Raw genomic sequence first — 13,858 nt, 5'->3', positions numbered from 1 at the left:
TGGTTATTGATATGAATAGGGGGGCATGATTCTCTACGCAATGTAAATGTAATGTGTGTACATTTTTGCTCGTTGACTTTAATTTTCCATTGTTTTAACCATTTTTCTAATTCAAATATGTGGTTTTATAAGTAACGAGACGCTCGTTGAGGGTTTTCATGAATGCTTAGAATAGCAGTATCATCAGCAAATGTTGATGTATGAGTGCGATTGTTAGTTGGCATATTAGACGAATATATCAAATATAAAAAAGGTCCCAGGATACTGCCTCCAGATTCAATGGGTTGTGCAGTACTTAAAAAGTTTCCCTCTTTAACCTTAAAAAGTTCGACCAGTTAAATAGCTTTCCAACAGCTTATGTGTGTTTGCGGGTAAATTTTTACTCAGTTTGTATATTAATCCAGCATGCCATACCCTATCAACCGCTTGAGAGATGTCGATGAAGAGTGCGGAACACTCTTCTCACCATATCTACAAGTCTATGGGTTTGTTCGATAGTACTGTGTTTTCGTCTAAATCCAAATTGATGATTCGGAATACAATTGTTTTCAGTTAACATCGGGTACAACTTGTTCATAAGTATCTTCTCAAATAGCTTTGATATATTAGACAATAGGCTGTACGATTCTACTTTTGTGTGATCTTTTCCCGGCTTGGGTATCATGGTAACCAGTGAAACCTTCCATTCTTGAGGATAATATTCAATTCGTAATATAGCATTAAAAATAAAAAGAATTATTTTTATTGCTATCCGGGGTAGCTCCATAAGCATCTTGTTGCTGATCTTGTCCATACCAGGCGCATTCTTGGGATTTAAATCAACAATAGCATTTTCGAGCTCTCGAATCTCAAAACGTAGGGGTACGGCTGCTCCAAAATGGGGTGCAACAGGTGGCAACTCAATTGCTTCGTTTGATGTGTTCGGTGTAAATACTTTTTTTAAATGATTAACAAACAGATTCCCTTTTTCAGTATCATTTCTTGCCCAACCACCACTTGAATTTCGCAAGGGGGACTTACATATAACGGGTCTTTTAAGACTTTTTGTTGCTCGCCATAATGAGTAATCCGATTGCGGTGTTGCGTCCAGGCTTTCTAAATATTTATTCAATGATTCCATTTTTCGAAATTCCAAGAGCTTTTTAAGTCTTTTTATACAATCTTTAAGCTTCGATTTTAGTGCGAAATCTTCTTTTTTCATTTAAGAGCCGTTCGACATCTGCAGAATTAATTCTATTATATCTGATTTGTCGGGGGGTTTGGGTAGCATGTTGAGCAGCCAGTTTGAGATTTTTATCGAAATTGATAAGAGAGTGATCGATGTTTTCTGGTGTTCTTAGCGGTATGTTTTCCGAGCAATGTGTACTGAGATATTTTTTATATTTGAGCTAATTTATTCTTGTGCCTGCCATCGCTAAATTACCAGTCGGGGATACAATTTCTAGGGGGCTCAATAAAGTAACAATAGTGGGTGAGTGATCTGAAGATAGTTCCAGCGAGGATTCAATTTTAATCATTTCTCTATGGATATTTTTCATCACGCTAAAATCTATAACATCCGGTATTTTTCGTGGGTCAGTAAGCCAGTAAGTACGTTGGCCAATCGAAAGCACATTCAAATCCATTTTAGAAATTGTATCGAACAAAACACGACCTTTGGGGGTAATCAGTCGTGATCCCCAGAATGTGTGTTTAGCATTATAATCGCCAGCAGCCAGGAAACGGGGGCCTAGTGATTTAAAAAATCTATAATATTGACTTTCTGTAATTGAAAATCTAGGGGGTGAGTATATCGATGAAATCACTAATTTTCGATGAAAATCTTCAAGACAGATTGTAGTAGCTTGAAGATAATCTTCGCAAAAATCACACATTAAGTAGTGTTTGATTCGAGTTTTTATTAAAATTGCCGAGCGTCCACATGCTCTAATTCTGGGATCTTTGGTGTCATATATTACATATCCATTTATTCGAAATGAACTTCTGGACGTCAAATGAGTTTCAGAAACCAGCATTAAATCAATTTGTTGGTTTCTTAAAAAATATTCGAGTTCGTTTTTGTGTTGGCGTATGCCGTTTGCATTCCAAAAACATATTCTTAGGCAGTTCATGGTCTGTTAAGCACAGCCTGCAATAACATTGATTGCATCTTAAGCATTTCTTGCATAATGTTACTCATTGAGTTTGTAAAGTTATTTACCGATTGCACAAGAGTTTCTATTGTAGATTCTAGTCGGGTAAAATTGAAAATTGGCGTTTGCTCTCTTACCTCTGGGTTCACATTTTCGTTTTGGAGTTGACGGATTTGCGTCTGAGTTTCTAAGTACATTTGCATATGTTACTTTGTTGTCATATGTCTGTTGCAACAAATGAGCGGGGAAAATCTTTGGTTTCTGGCTTTGTGATTTTTTAACAATTGAGTAGACCGGACAACCCCTGTAGTTTGGTGTGTGGTTACCTCCGCAATTGCTGCATTTTTTTTATTTTAGGATCATCTTTGGATTTGTTACATTGGGATGTGTTATGCAACTCCCCGCAAATAACACATACTGGTGGCAATTTGCAATATGCCTTGGTGTGTCCATATTCTTGGCAATTCATACATTGGACGGGACCAAATCGTTTGTGTGGTTCTTCTACCGTAATTTTACGATGCAATAAGTACTTCAGGTTATATATGGGATGTGTTTCATTTTTTTTCAGGTTTATGTCACCGGGTTCAAGTTCAACACGGAAGAGTGGTTGGGGTTTTTTTCACGATTTCTAATGTTTATCACATTTTTTGTCTTAAAACCTTTATCTTCTAAGCTTTGCTTTATTTCGAGTGGTTCAACAGTCAATACCCTTTATTACAACTTGTAGACCCTTGCTTCCTTTCAGCTGATAAATGTAAAAACTTTTCTTTTGAGTTTCAAAATCTATTACAACCTTTCTATAATCGTTTTCACTATTGACCTGTATTTTAGTTTCATGAATCGTGCCTTTCTTGATTAACGTAAAAAGAGTTCTCGCCTATTAATGAGATCAGGCTCTGAACCAGTGAGTTTGAATTATTTTCTCTCAAGTAAATAGGGGGTGGTTTTGTTGAGGTAATTTTATTTACTGGTTCACCTGTTTCGCATTCCAGAATAGAAAAACGATTTTCATTATTTAGTCTAGCAGGTTCACTATCCTTATATAATTTAGCCAAGGGTGCCGCTTTCGAAGACTTGGGACTTCGTGCCCTTTTTAATACTGTAACATACCGGTCCATTCCAACCTGTATTTGGGATTTATTGTCTTTATTTAATGGTTGACTAATCTTGGGTATAGCGCCGCTTAATGGGTTAATTTTAATTGTAGTCGGTGTGGTGGATTTCGTTTCTGAAGCTGATGTTGCTAGCATAGTTTCAGGCGTAAATAAAGTATTTGTATTTTTCGGTAACTCCAGATTAACAGCTGTTGGGTTTTCTTTTGTTTGACAATCATTAGTTGTTGACAATGCGGGGGAACAAGAACGAGCACGGTTAACAGGCTTGGCGGTTAAAAACAAGCTATCTTCTATTCTTCTGTTTGTTTTGTTTATATTTTTTTCATCTGCATTAACTGTTAAGGGTGGATTAGCCGACTGTTACTATGTTTATACGCACGGCTTATTCGCAAATAAAAATATTGCAATTAGAAAAAATTTGCCGCATAAACAGGGAATTAATTTTTTTATTTGCGAATAGCTAACTCACGAAAACAATTCCTGATTAACGACACTATTTGCAAATAAGAGATTAAGCATTGCCATATGTTTTAACACTTTTAGTTTATTAAGACGTTTTTTAAATATTTCATTGCGTTTTTGAATTAATTGGATTGCAAGACGGACAAGAATTTTTGATTCTATAGTTTTTACATTTAAAACAATAAAAAATGTATCATATTTTATTCAATAAAAGAGCTACCAAATAATTACATTTTACCATCCGGCATCGCATAAAACCAAGAATTTTCCGTAACTAATGTGACATATAAACAGTGAGTTAGTTAATTGCAAATAATTTTTATTTGCGAATAGGCTATGTATAAACGTAGTATGTAATGTAACCTTAACGGAACGGAACAGCTGATCGTTTCTATTGTGTGTAAAGGGTGGATTAGCCGACTGTAATGTAATGTAACCTTAACGGAACGGAACAGCTGATCCTTTCTATTGTGTGTTAAAGCAGTTATAGTGACAAAATGTAACTTAACTGTAACGTCTGAACCTGTTAAAAACATAATTTCTTTACGTTTCTACGTGACATTTACTAACGGTGTTGTCAACTTGTTGATTTTAAAAGTCTTGTATAAAAAATACTTATGCTCAGAACGCTTAACAATATTTTCAATGTTCTAAAAATGTTTTAAATATTTCAATAATATATGTAAATACATAAATAAAAAACAAAATGTAAGAAAAGATAAACTCACTGTTTATTGTTGATGTTTTGTTTAAGCTTTGATATTTTTACAAATAAAGCATGAGTGTCTGTAATTCTCATTCACTCTATAGTTTGATTTGTATAATATCTTTAGTTTTTCTAAAGCCTTTTGGGAAAAGGGTTGACGAGGTACAGTGTGTATTACACAGATTTAGGTTAGTTCAAAAGAGAATGAGAAAAATGTCTGCCTTTCAATTTCTGCATTGTAAAAGGGGACAGGAACTAGCATATCCCACAACAATAAATGTCAGTGAATTTATCAATAATTGGGAAATTTAGCACAATTCTTACTAAAAAAAAAACTTTTTATTGTTATGGTAATATTTACTTATACAAATTAGTTCTTACAAGCATTTATAAAATGTATACTAATAATAGTCGAAAGTAATAAGTTTGAAAATATTAAATTAATATTTTGTTTCACAAATTAAATTAACAAATTAGGGCCATTATTACAACTTGCCTTTATGTTCGAAATAGTGAAGGTAAAACTTTATGCAATAGAAAAAGGTACCCTTAAAGTTAACTATTACTATTACGAACATAAAGGCAAGTTGTAATAATGGCCCTTAGTATAAAGTACAATACAATATTAATTAATTTTTAAGTTATCGGACCTTTAATAAATAAAGTCTGTATGACAAGGTAATAAATAATATTTATAATTGTCTCCTAATGGGTTAATATAAACATATATGAAGTCACTTCGAAGCACTTCACAATGATGATGAATACATTATGTGTACGGTTTATATGTAAGTACTATTACCAAAAAAGTTTAATATTTTTTTTTTAAATCGCAGAAAAAAATTATAAAATCGCTTGAACAGTATTTAAAACAATTGTGTTGATAACACTTTCAAACAGCTATTAAAATTTGTTTGTTTATGTCAAAAACATATGACACGTTTTTAATGTTCTATAATCGCACTAAAGTGTTACGTTAAGTCAACATTACGGTTACATTACATCAACGGTCGGCTAACCCAGCCTTAAAGTAGTTAAAGCAGTTATAATGACAAAATGTAACGTAGAAAAACAGAATTTCTTTACGTTTCAACGTGACATTTACTAACGGTGTTGTCAACTTGTTGATTTTAAAAGTCTTGTATAAAAAATACTTCTGCTCAGAACGCTTAACAATATTTTCAATGTTCTAAAAATGTTTTAAATATTTCAATAATATAAATACATAAATAAAAAACAAAATGTAAGAAAAGATAAACTCACTGTTTATTGTTGATTTTTTGTTTAAGGTTTGATATTTTTACAAATAAAGCTTGAGTGTCTGTAATTCTCATTCACTCTATAGTTTGATTTGTATAATATCTTTAGTTTTTCTAAAGCCTTTTGGGAAAAGGTTTCCTGATGATCTGGCCTAAGCAACCAGTAAAATGCGCATAGTCTACTTTTACAATGCAGAAATTGAAAGGTAGACAGACGAAGTTTGATGGCGAGGTGTTGAAGAGGTACAGTGTGTATTACACAGGTTTAGGTTAGTTCAAAAGAGAATGAGAATAATGTCTGCCTTTCAATTTCTGCATTGTAAAAGGGGACAAAGGAACTAGCATATCCCACAACAATAAATGTCAGTGAATTTATCAATAATAGGGAAATTTAGCACAATTCTTACTAAAAACAAAATTTTTTATTGTTATGGTAATATTTACTTATTATCAGTGTTGCCACTTCATGTGTAATTACACATATTGTGTGTAATTTTAACTTGGATGTGTATCCCATTTGTAATTGAGTGAATGTGTAATTCATGTGTAATTTTAAATTCCAATTATATCCAAAATAAATTGTCAATGTGTGTCTTTTATCTATATTTTGGATTTTAATTGAATGAATTATGGATTGTTCAGATTTCAAAACCTACTGAAATAAATATGTACGTTTATATGAGGGAATAGCTACTATCCTATATTTTACTCCTATACTCAGTATAATGGAATTATATGTATGAAGATATGAATCTAGTTTGAACTAAATTAACATTAAGGTTTGCAGAAAAATACGATAAGTAATTTGGAGATTGCTACGTTTGGTTTTCCAAGTGGACATTTCGCCGTTTCTGATAGTTTTGTTTGCGTAATATTGGTAATAGAAACTAAATTTTGGTTTATATTAAAGACTTTTAATTCCAACATGAAAAAAATATAAAACAACAAATAGTATTCAATAACCATACATTTTTACAAGTTATTAAAAATTGTTATTGGAAAAACGTTAATTTTCAAGATAACCCCAAATCGAAAATTTGTATTTTTATAATTTTAAATTGTTTATAGAATAAGGGTAGCGGTATTTACAGATAACGATATAAACTATTATATCGGTAACGGTAATTGCAGTTATTTCGGGGTAACGTTAGCCAATCTTAACAGAAAAAAACAAGAACGTAGGAATTTGTGTGAGAAAATTTTTTTTACAAATTGTTATTAGTTATTTTTTTACCCGTAAGAACTGTTTTGTGTTTATGCTATTGTCTGTCTGGTTCCTGGTGTGTGTTTTAAATAATAAACAATAAAATTGACTTACTATTTACTATTTTGGAAGCTTTATTTCAAATTTATAACTACAAATTTTAAAAATATAAACGTTACAAGATTTTACTGGTAAAGTATTTCACTTTATATAAAATAGGAATAAATTCAAATTCGAAAGCAAACAGTGTGCTATTTTTAAAATATTGTTAAATTTTTAATACAAATGTAACAATTTCCAATGCAATAATCTCCGAATGAACATTGATTAATATTTGTTAAAAGCGTATTTGGGATTGACATATTTGACTGATCTCAAGAATTCATTAAATTAGAAAAGTTCATTAAAAAAAAGAGATTGCTAACCTTCTTTTAATACCCTAATATATCCAATTCCTGGATAAATTAAAATCACCGCAAGTGAAAATTGTACATTGACAATAAAGTGATCGTATTTGGTCCAAACTGTGAAAAACCTTTTATATTCATGACAGTTTTAGACAATTTGTCCTATTGAAATCATGAAAATTTATTTACATGTGTATTTTTTTCTCGTATGTGTAATTTAGGTATGAGGATGTGTAGTTTATAATTTTCTTGGTGGCAACACTGCTTATTATACAAATTAGTTCACACAAGCATTTATAAAATGTATACTAATAATAGTCGAAAGTAATAAGTTTGAAAATATTAAATTAATATTTTGTATAGACAAATTAAATCCATGGTAAGCGTTCATATTGTTGAGGTTACGATGATTTTCGTCAAACAACCCGAATGTGAACAAAAGAGCGTAAAAATACACACAATTCATTCAGTTTCTTGATGTTGTTGTGGATATTTTATTTTTTACCCAAAAGAGCACACAAATTAAATGCCTCTTTTTGCGTACCACTAAATTAAATTAACAAATTAGGGCCATTATTACAACTTGCCTTTATGTTCGAAATAGTGAAAGGTGAAAATTTAAGCAATAGAAAAAGGTACCCTTAAAGTTAACTATTACTATTGCGAACATAAAGTCAAGTTGTAATAATGGTCCTTAGTATAAAGTACAATACAATATTAATTAATTTTTAAGTTATCGGACCTTTAATAAATAAAGTCTGTATGACAAGGTAATAAATAATATTTATAATTGTCTCCCAATGGGTTAATATAAACATATATTAACTTCACTTCGAAGCACTTCACAATGATGATGAATACATTATTGGTCAATTCACAAGGTCTCTTATCAGTCATATTGTCATAATGTCCTAATATAACACGACACGACGGCTCGGCTTAACCGACACTTAGGCATTCGGCACAGGTCTCTGCTTGTTGGTTACGATATCACAATAAACATAGCATACAAAGTAGTATTATTTTAGGAAATTTGTTGCTTGAAAAACAATAAAAACCATTGTGAAATATTAGGACATTAGGACCATATGACATGATAAGAGACCTTGTGAATTGACCATATGTGTAAAAATATACGGTTTATATGTAAGTACTATTACCAAAAAAAACATCGCAGAAAAAAATTATAAAATCTCTTGAACAGTATTTAAAACAATTGTGTTGATAACACTTTCAAACAGCTGTTTAAATTTGTTTGTTTATGTCAAAAACATATGACACGTTTTTAATGTTCTATAATCGCACTAGAGTGTTACGTTAAGTCAACATTACGGTTACATTACATCAACGGTCGGCTAACCCAGCCTTTACGTATGCATTTCTACCGTTTACACTCAACCTTCGCTCACTGTTTTCGTTTAAGTGACTCATTTAAGAGTAGTTGTAAATAATTTAGTTAACACTCTTGATCTTTATTTAATGTTAATGTACAAAAAAGGTTCAAAAAAGAAATAAAGAATTTTCTTTACTTATTTGTCTTTTAGTTTATGTTTTGATTTTTTTTTATTTAATATTATTAAAATATAATGATATAAATTAATGTTTAATGTTTCAATAAGATATAAATCTTATATTATCTAATGTTTCTGGATGGATGAGAGCAAATAATCTGAAGATAAACCCTGCAAAGACTAAAGCTATGCTTTTTAAACCGCATGGTTCCGAAGTGCATTTATCTATTACAGTTGATGATGAACCTATTGAGTTCGTTGAATGCATCAAATGTCTTGGTATTAAGCTGGATAAACATCTAACTTTTTCCCATCATATTAATTTTCTGAGCTCTAAAATTAATTTTACTCTAAGGAAATTATATTCCTGTATTTTACCACTTTCTATTCGAAAAACTATTGTGCATTCTTTGCTAATGTCTAACCTATTGTATTGTATTGAAGTTTATTCTGGATGTAATGCTTAGGAGTTTAATAAGTGTTTACTACTTTTTAATAGAATAATACGTTATGTCTATCAATTAAAAATGCATGATCATGTGTCTGAGTATGTTAGAGATTTCTTGGGTTGCTCTTTTATGAATTTTGTTCAAATCCGATTGTTATTGTTCTTTTATAAGGTAGTAATAGCTAATTGCCCTGAATATGTTAGAAATACTTTTGAATTTTTGCATTCTGACAGAAATCCTTAAATTCTAATTCCTATAATAAATCGAACCACTTACGAAAGATCTTTTCATGTGCGAGTTGCTAAACATTGGAACTCTCTTCCTCGAGTTCTTAGATGTTTTGATTTACAATTTACAACATTTAAGACGCAGCTGTTTGAATATGCATCCACTAATGTGATTTAATGTAATTATTACTTTTTTCTTAAAGATTGCAATGAATTTTAAATTATACAGCGGTAATAGATATTATCATTAGGGTGGGTCAATTTTTTTGACTACTAAGCGTATAGCAAATTCCTAATCTACGGAAAATTCTAAGAACTTTTCCAGAAGAAACCATGGTTCTAAAATCAAAATCGAGCTTCCGCTTTTTCACGAGAAGATTTGGAGCTCAAGACCTCTTTTGCTAGGAGACCTCGGGTATGTTCAATTTTAAAAATAATAATATTTCTTCGTTTGTGTTCCGATTTAAAAAAAATTACATATATATAGAATCTTCTCGTCGAGTACTACATATAACATCTCGTAGCTATCAATTATCTCTTATAGCGTAAGAGATATTGGCATTTGAATAATACATTTTTAACATTTTTACCCACCCTACTCCAGTTTTTTGATGACCGCGGTTTCAAATATTTTCTGATTTTCTCTATTTTTAATTTATAGGACTAACAAGAAATGTATATATAACATAAAGAAAAAATTGATTAAAAATAATGACTGAGTCCAAAGTTATGCTTAAATTTCAAAAAATTAAAAAAGGCGATTTTTCGTTATTTTTTTTGGGAAAAAGGTGCTTTTATTCTTTTTAAGTTATCTAAAAAAATTTCTAAGAAGATGTATAAAGAATATATAGCTACGAGATGTTATATGTAGTACTCGACGAGAAGATTCTATATATATGTAATTTTTTTGAAATCGGAACACAAACGAAGAAATATTATTTTTAAAATTGAACATACCCGAGGTCTCCTAGCAAAAGAGGTCTTGAGCTCCAAATCTGCTCGTAAAAAACCGGAAGCTCGATTTTGATTTTAGCACCATGGTTTCTTCTGAAAAAGTTCATAGAATTTTCCGTAGATTACGAATTTGCTATACGCTTTACCACGTTTTTTGTGCCCGAACAAATTGACCCACCCTAATTATCATATATGAAGTTATTTACACACACATATGTACATATAAGCAATTCATTTTTGTAGTCAGCCTCTATGGCCCTATGGGCTCGGTTGGTTTTTCGTAAATAAATAAAAATAAAAAAAAGAGTAAGTGTTGTCGAATTAAAATCTTGAATTAGAACCTCATGGGCCCACCAAGCGCGCGGCCAGGGGTTCCCAAAGTAGGACACCTCGGTATGTTAAATATTTAATACAATACTATTTCTTCGTTTGCTCTCTGATTTAAAAGAAAAATACATGTATAGAATCTCCTCGTCGAGCACTACAAAAACCCTTGTCTTAGCTATCAATTAACTCTTATAGCTTAGGAGATATTCGCATTTGAAAATTAAATTTTCAACATTTTTACCCAGCCTACACCAGTTTTTTCTTTTATTGAACTAAAAACAAATGTTTATGTCAAATAAAAAAAGAATTGTTTAAAAACCATTACTTAATCCAAAGTTATATGCATTTGAATTTAAAAAATTAAAAAAAATAAATTTTTCGCTAGTTTTTTGGGCAAAAAGTATTTGGAACCGTTGTTATCAAAAAACTGTTATCAAATGCGAATATCTCATAGCTATAAGAGTTAATTGATAGCTAAGGCAAGTGTTTTTGTAGTGCTCAACGTGCAGATTCTATACATGTATTTTTCTTTTAGATCAGAGAGCAAACGAAGAAATTGTATTAAATATTTAACATACCGAGGTGTCCGTCCAACTTTGGGAACACTTACTCTTTTCGCATGTCAAATTTCATTAAAATTTGTTCATGTTAGCCAGCGTTCCAAAATCACTAACTTCAAATGCGTGTAAAAAAATCTAGCGCTGAACTAAAAAAGCCTTGAGGATTTTGTTATGGAAAACGTAAGCTTTCATTTGCTTTTGGTTTCATCCCATTCCGATTTTGGTTGTTGCAGCGTGTTGGCAAACGTTTAAACCCTTACTAAGTAAATAGTGGAAAGTACAATTATAGCTTTAATTATTTTCATACAGAATTGTTTGTTTTAAGTAGTCATGTTTATTGTGCATAGCTTATCATTAAGAAGTATTAGTTTAAAAGTAATGTTTACATAAATGAGATTAATTATTTAGGGCGCCAACATTTTCGACAATTCTTCATCTTGAAGACAGCCTTTTAAAAATTCTTCCTGCGTTAATTGACCATCATTATTTTCATCCATTTTAGAAAATATATTTTTCGCACGTTCTTCGGCAGAATCAGCTGGCCGATTTGAAGAACATGCTCCAAGCATGTCATAAATAGCCTGAAAGTACATATTAAAATATACAACATAAATACTTTTTAGTCAAATAGTAATTTTGTTAAACATTAAAAATTAGTTTTACATTTTTTAAAATTATAATAAAAGAACAATACAAACTTGATACTAAAAATATTTCCCCAATTTAATTTGAAACATTTGAAATTTTAAAACAAATTGTACCTTATAATTCATTTATTTTTTAACGTTAAGTGTTTTTTATTTAATTTTATCGGCACACTATTTAATGTTATAAAACCGCATTTTATAATATTAAATAACGTATTTACTGAGGATTAAAAGATGAATAATTTTTTTTTAGATTTCGCCTTGTTCTATATACAGAAAAAAGTTTCAACATAAATATTATGATTTGATTTCATAGATTTCAATTCATAACATTTATTAATACTTTCTTAAATAGCATGATTTTTTTCATATTTTATGTTTTCAAACAAAATTTAGAAGGCTTGGAAAATATAATTTCAATTTCATTTATATTTTTATGTTGTTCAAAAATGTTTGAAAATTTCCTTGGAATTTTTTTATGTTTTTCAGCTTCAAAATGAAAAAATATGCGCGAAATTGACACATTTTTTTTAACAGGATGTTTATGATATTTTTAAAATTTCAGATATTGTTGATTCATCTTGAAATATTGGCCAATATATGGCTATTATGCAAACATTTTTGAACTAATTCATTACACAATACAATTATAATGCAATTTATTATAAAATATTATTAAATTTATGTAAAAAAAGCAAAAATGTGCGTCATGTACAAATTAATAATATTTATGAAAATGTTCTTAATATGAATGAAAAAAGTTTGGAAAAAAAGTCGTATTCTATTAATAATATTTATTACAAAATCTCATCACCACAGGCGCTGCAACCTGCACTAATAATAAACATAACGCGCAATTGCAGAGTTGTCAATTAAAAAGCTTTTCTTCTCCTTTCACCACCTTTTCTTCTACACTCTATCCCCTTTCCAAAGAAAGTAACACAATTATATATAGGCATATTAATTGCCTGAGTGTTACTTCTCTTTAAAAAAAAAAAAAAAACCATGGCGGAAATTCAAAACATATGTTGTAAGTAGTGATTCACTAAAATGTTTGTGTTTTATTTACATTAGCTGGTAAAGCTCTTAAGGGCCAAAACACATACAATACATTTGCTTCAAAACTGGAGGTTTTAATTGTGTTGATTATTCTATAATACATTATTGTACTGGTCTCTAGTACACAATGGGGCAGAATCAAAATTTTTTGGAAATAAATCTGGCATTTCTAAACGGCTCATCCGATCGGTATAAATACTCCTTGGGGGTAGCCAAGGAGTATTCGAGTTTAAGTTATTAAAATGGGCCTAACAAATGATCCAGGGGCGGCGCTATGGGGGCTCAAAGTAGGGTACTTTCGACATAAGTTTTTTATATTTTTGGAAAGCGCTCGGCTAGGTCTTGAAAAACATTCTTGCTTGTGATATTTATCTCTTATAATATCCGCGTTATAGGCATTTCAAAATTGAAATTTAAAAATTTTGACATACCTTGGTCCGCATTTTTAAAAATATAGCTCGGACTTTTGGATCGAATAGACTCGAATTTTTTTGTTGGTCAGACAACTAAATTATGAATAACATACAAAAGATTTCAGAGCAATATTAATTATAGATCCAAAAATAAACGATTTTAAATTTAAATATTCAAAAAATAGTTGATTTTTGCTTTTTTTTTGGACGAAAAAGTGACTTGAATCTTTTTTTACTAAAAATAAACTTTCTTTAAGAACATATAACAATTTTATATTTGTCTGTAAGGTATCTTTACGAAGAACATTTTGGTATAAAAACATGTAATATTTTTCGAGTATGTCGGCCCTACGCCCCACAGTGGGGGATCTGAAAAAAAAAAGTGGAAATAAATCTGTAACTTCTAAACGGATAGCCCGATGG

The 13,858-nt window shown here is 30.5% G+C and overlaps 2 protein-coding genes across 4 annotated transcripts in view; both read right to left on the bottom strand.

Moving 5' to 3' along the window:
• Positions 1-13,858, bottom strand: part of Nca (neurocalcin homolog) — a 705,950-nt gene that overhangs the window by 489,190 nt on the left and 202,902 nt on the right. The gene's annotated exons all lie outside the window — the stretch shown is intronic.
• Positions 11,628-13,858, bottom strand: part of LOC135954437 (neuronal calcium sensor 2) — a 205,136-nt gene continuing 202,905 nt past the window's right edge. For all 3 annotated transcript variants that reach the window (XM_065504609.1, XM_065504611.1, XM_065504610.1), the window contains one exon: positions 11,628-11,897. In XM_065504609.1, coding sequence (XP_065360681.1) covers positions 11,721-11,897 — 177 coding nt within the window. In that variant the 3' untranslated portion in view covers positions 11,628-11,720. The remainder of the gene's footprint in view (positions 11,898-13,858) is intronic.

This window comes from Calliphora vicina, chromosome 3, assembly GCF_958450345.1.
Source record: "Calliphora vicina chromosome 3, idCalVici1.1, whole genome shotgun sequence".
NCBI classification, from domain to species: domain Eukaryota; kingdom Metazoa; phylum Arthropoda; class Insecta; order Diptera; family Calliphoridae; genus Calliphora; species Calliphora vicina.
This window is presented reverse-complemented; position numbering and strand designations above follow the sequence as displayed.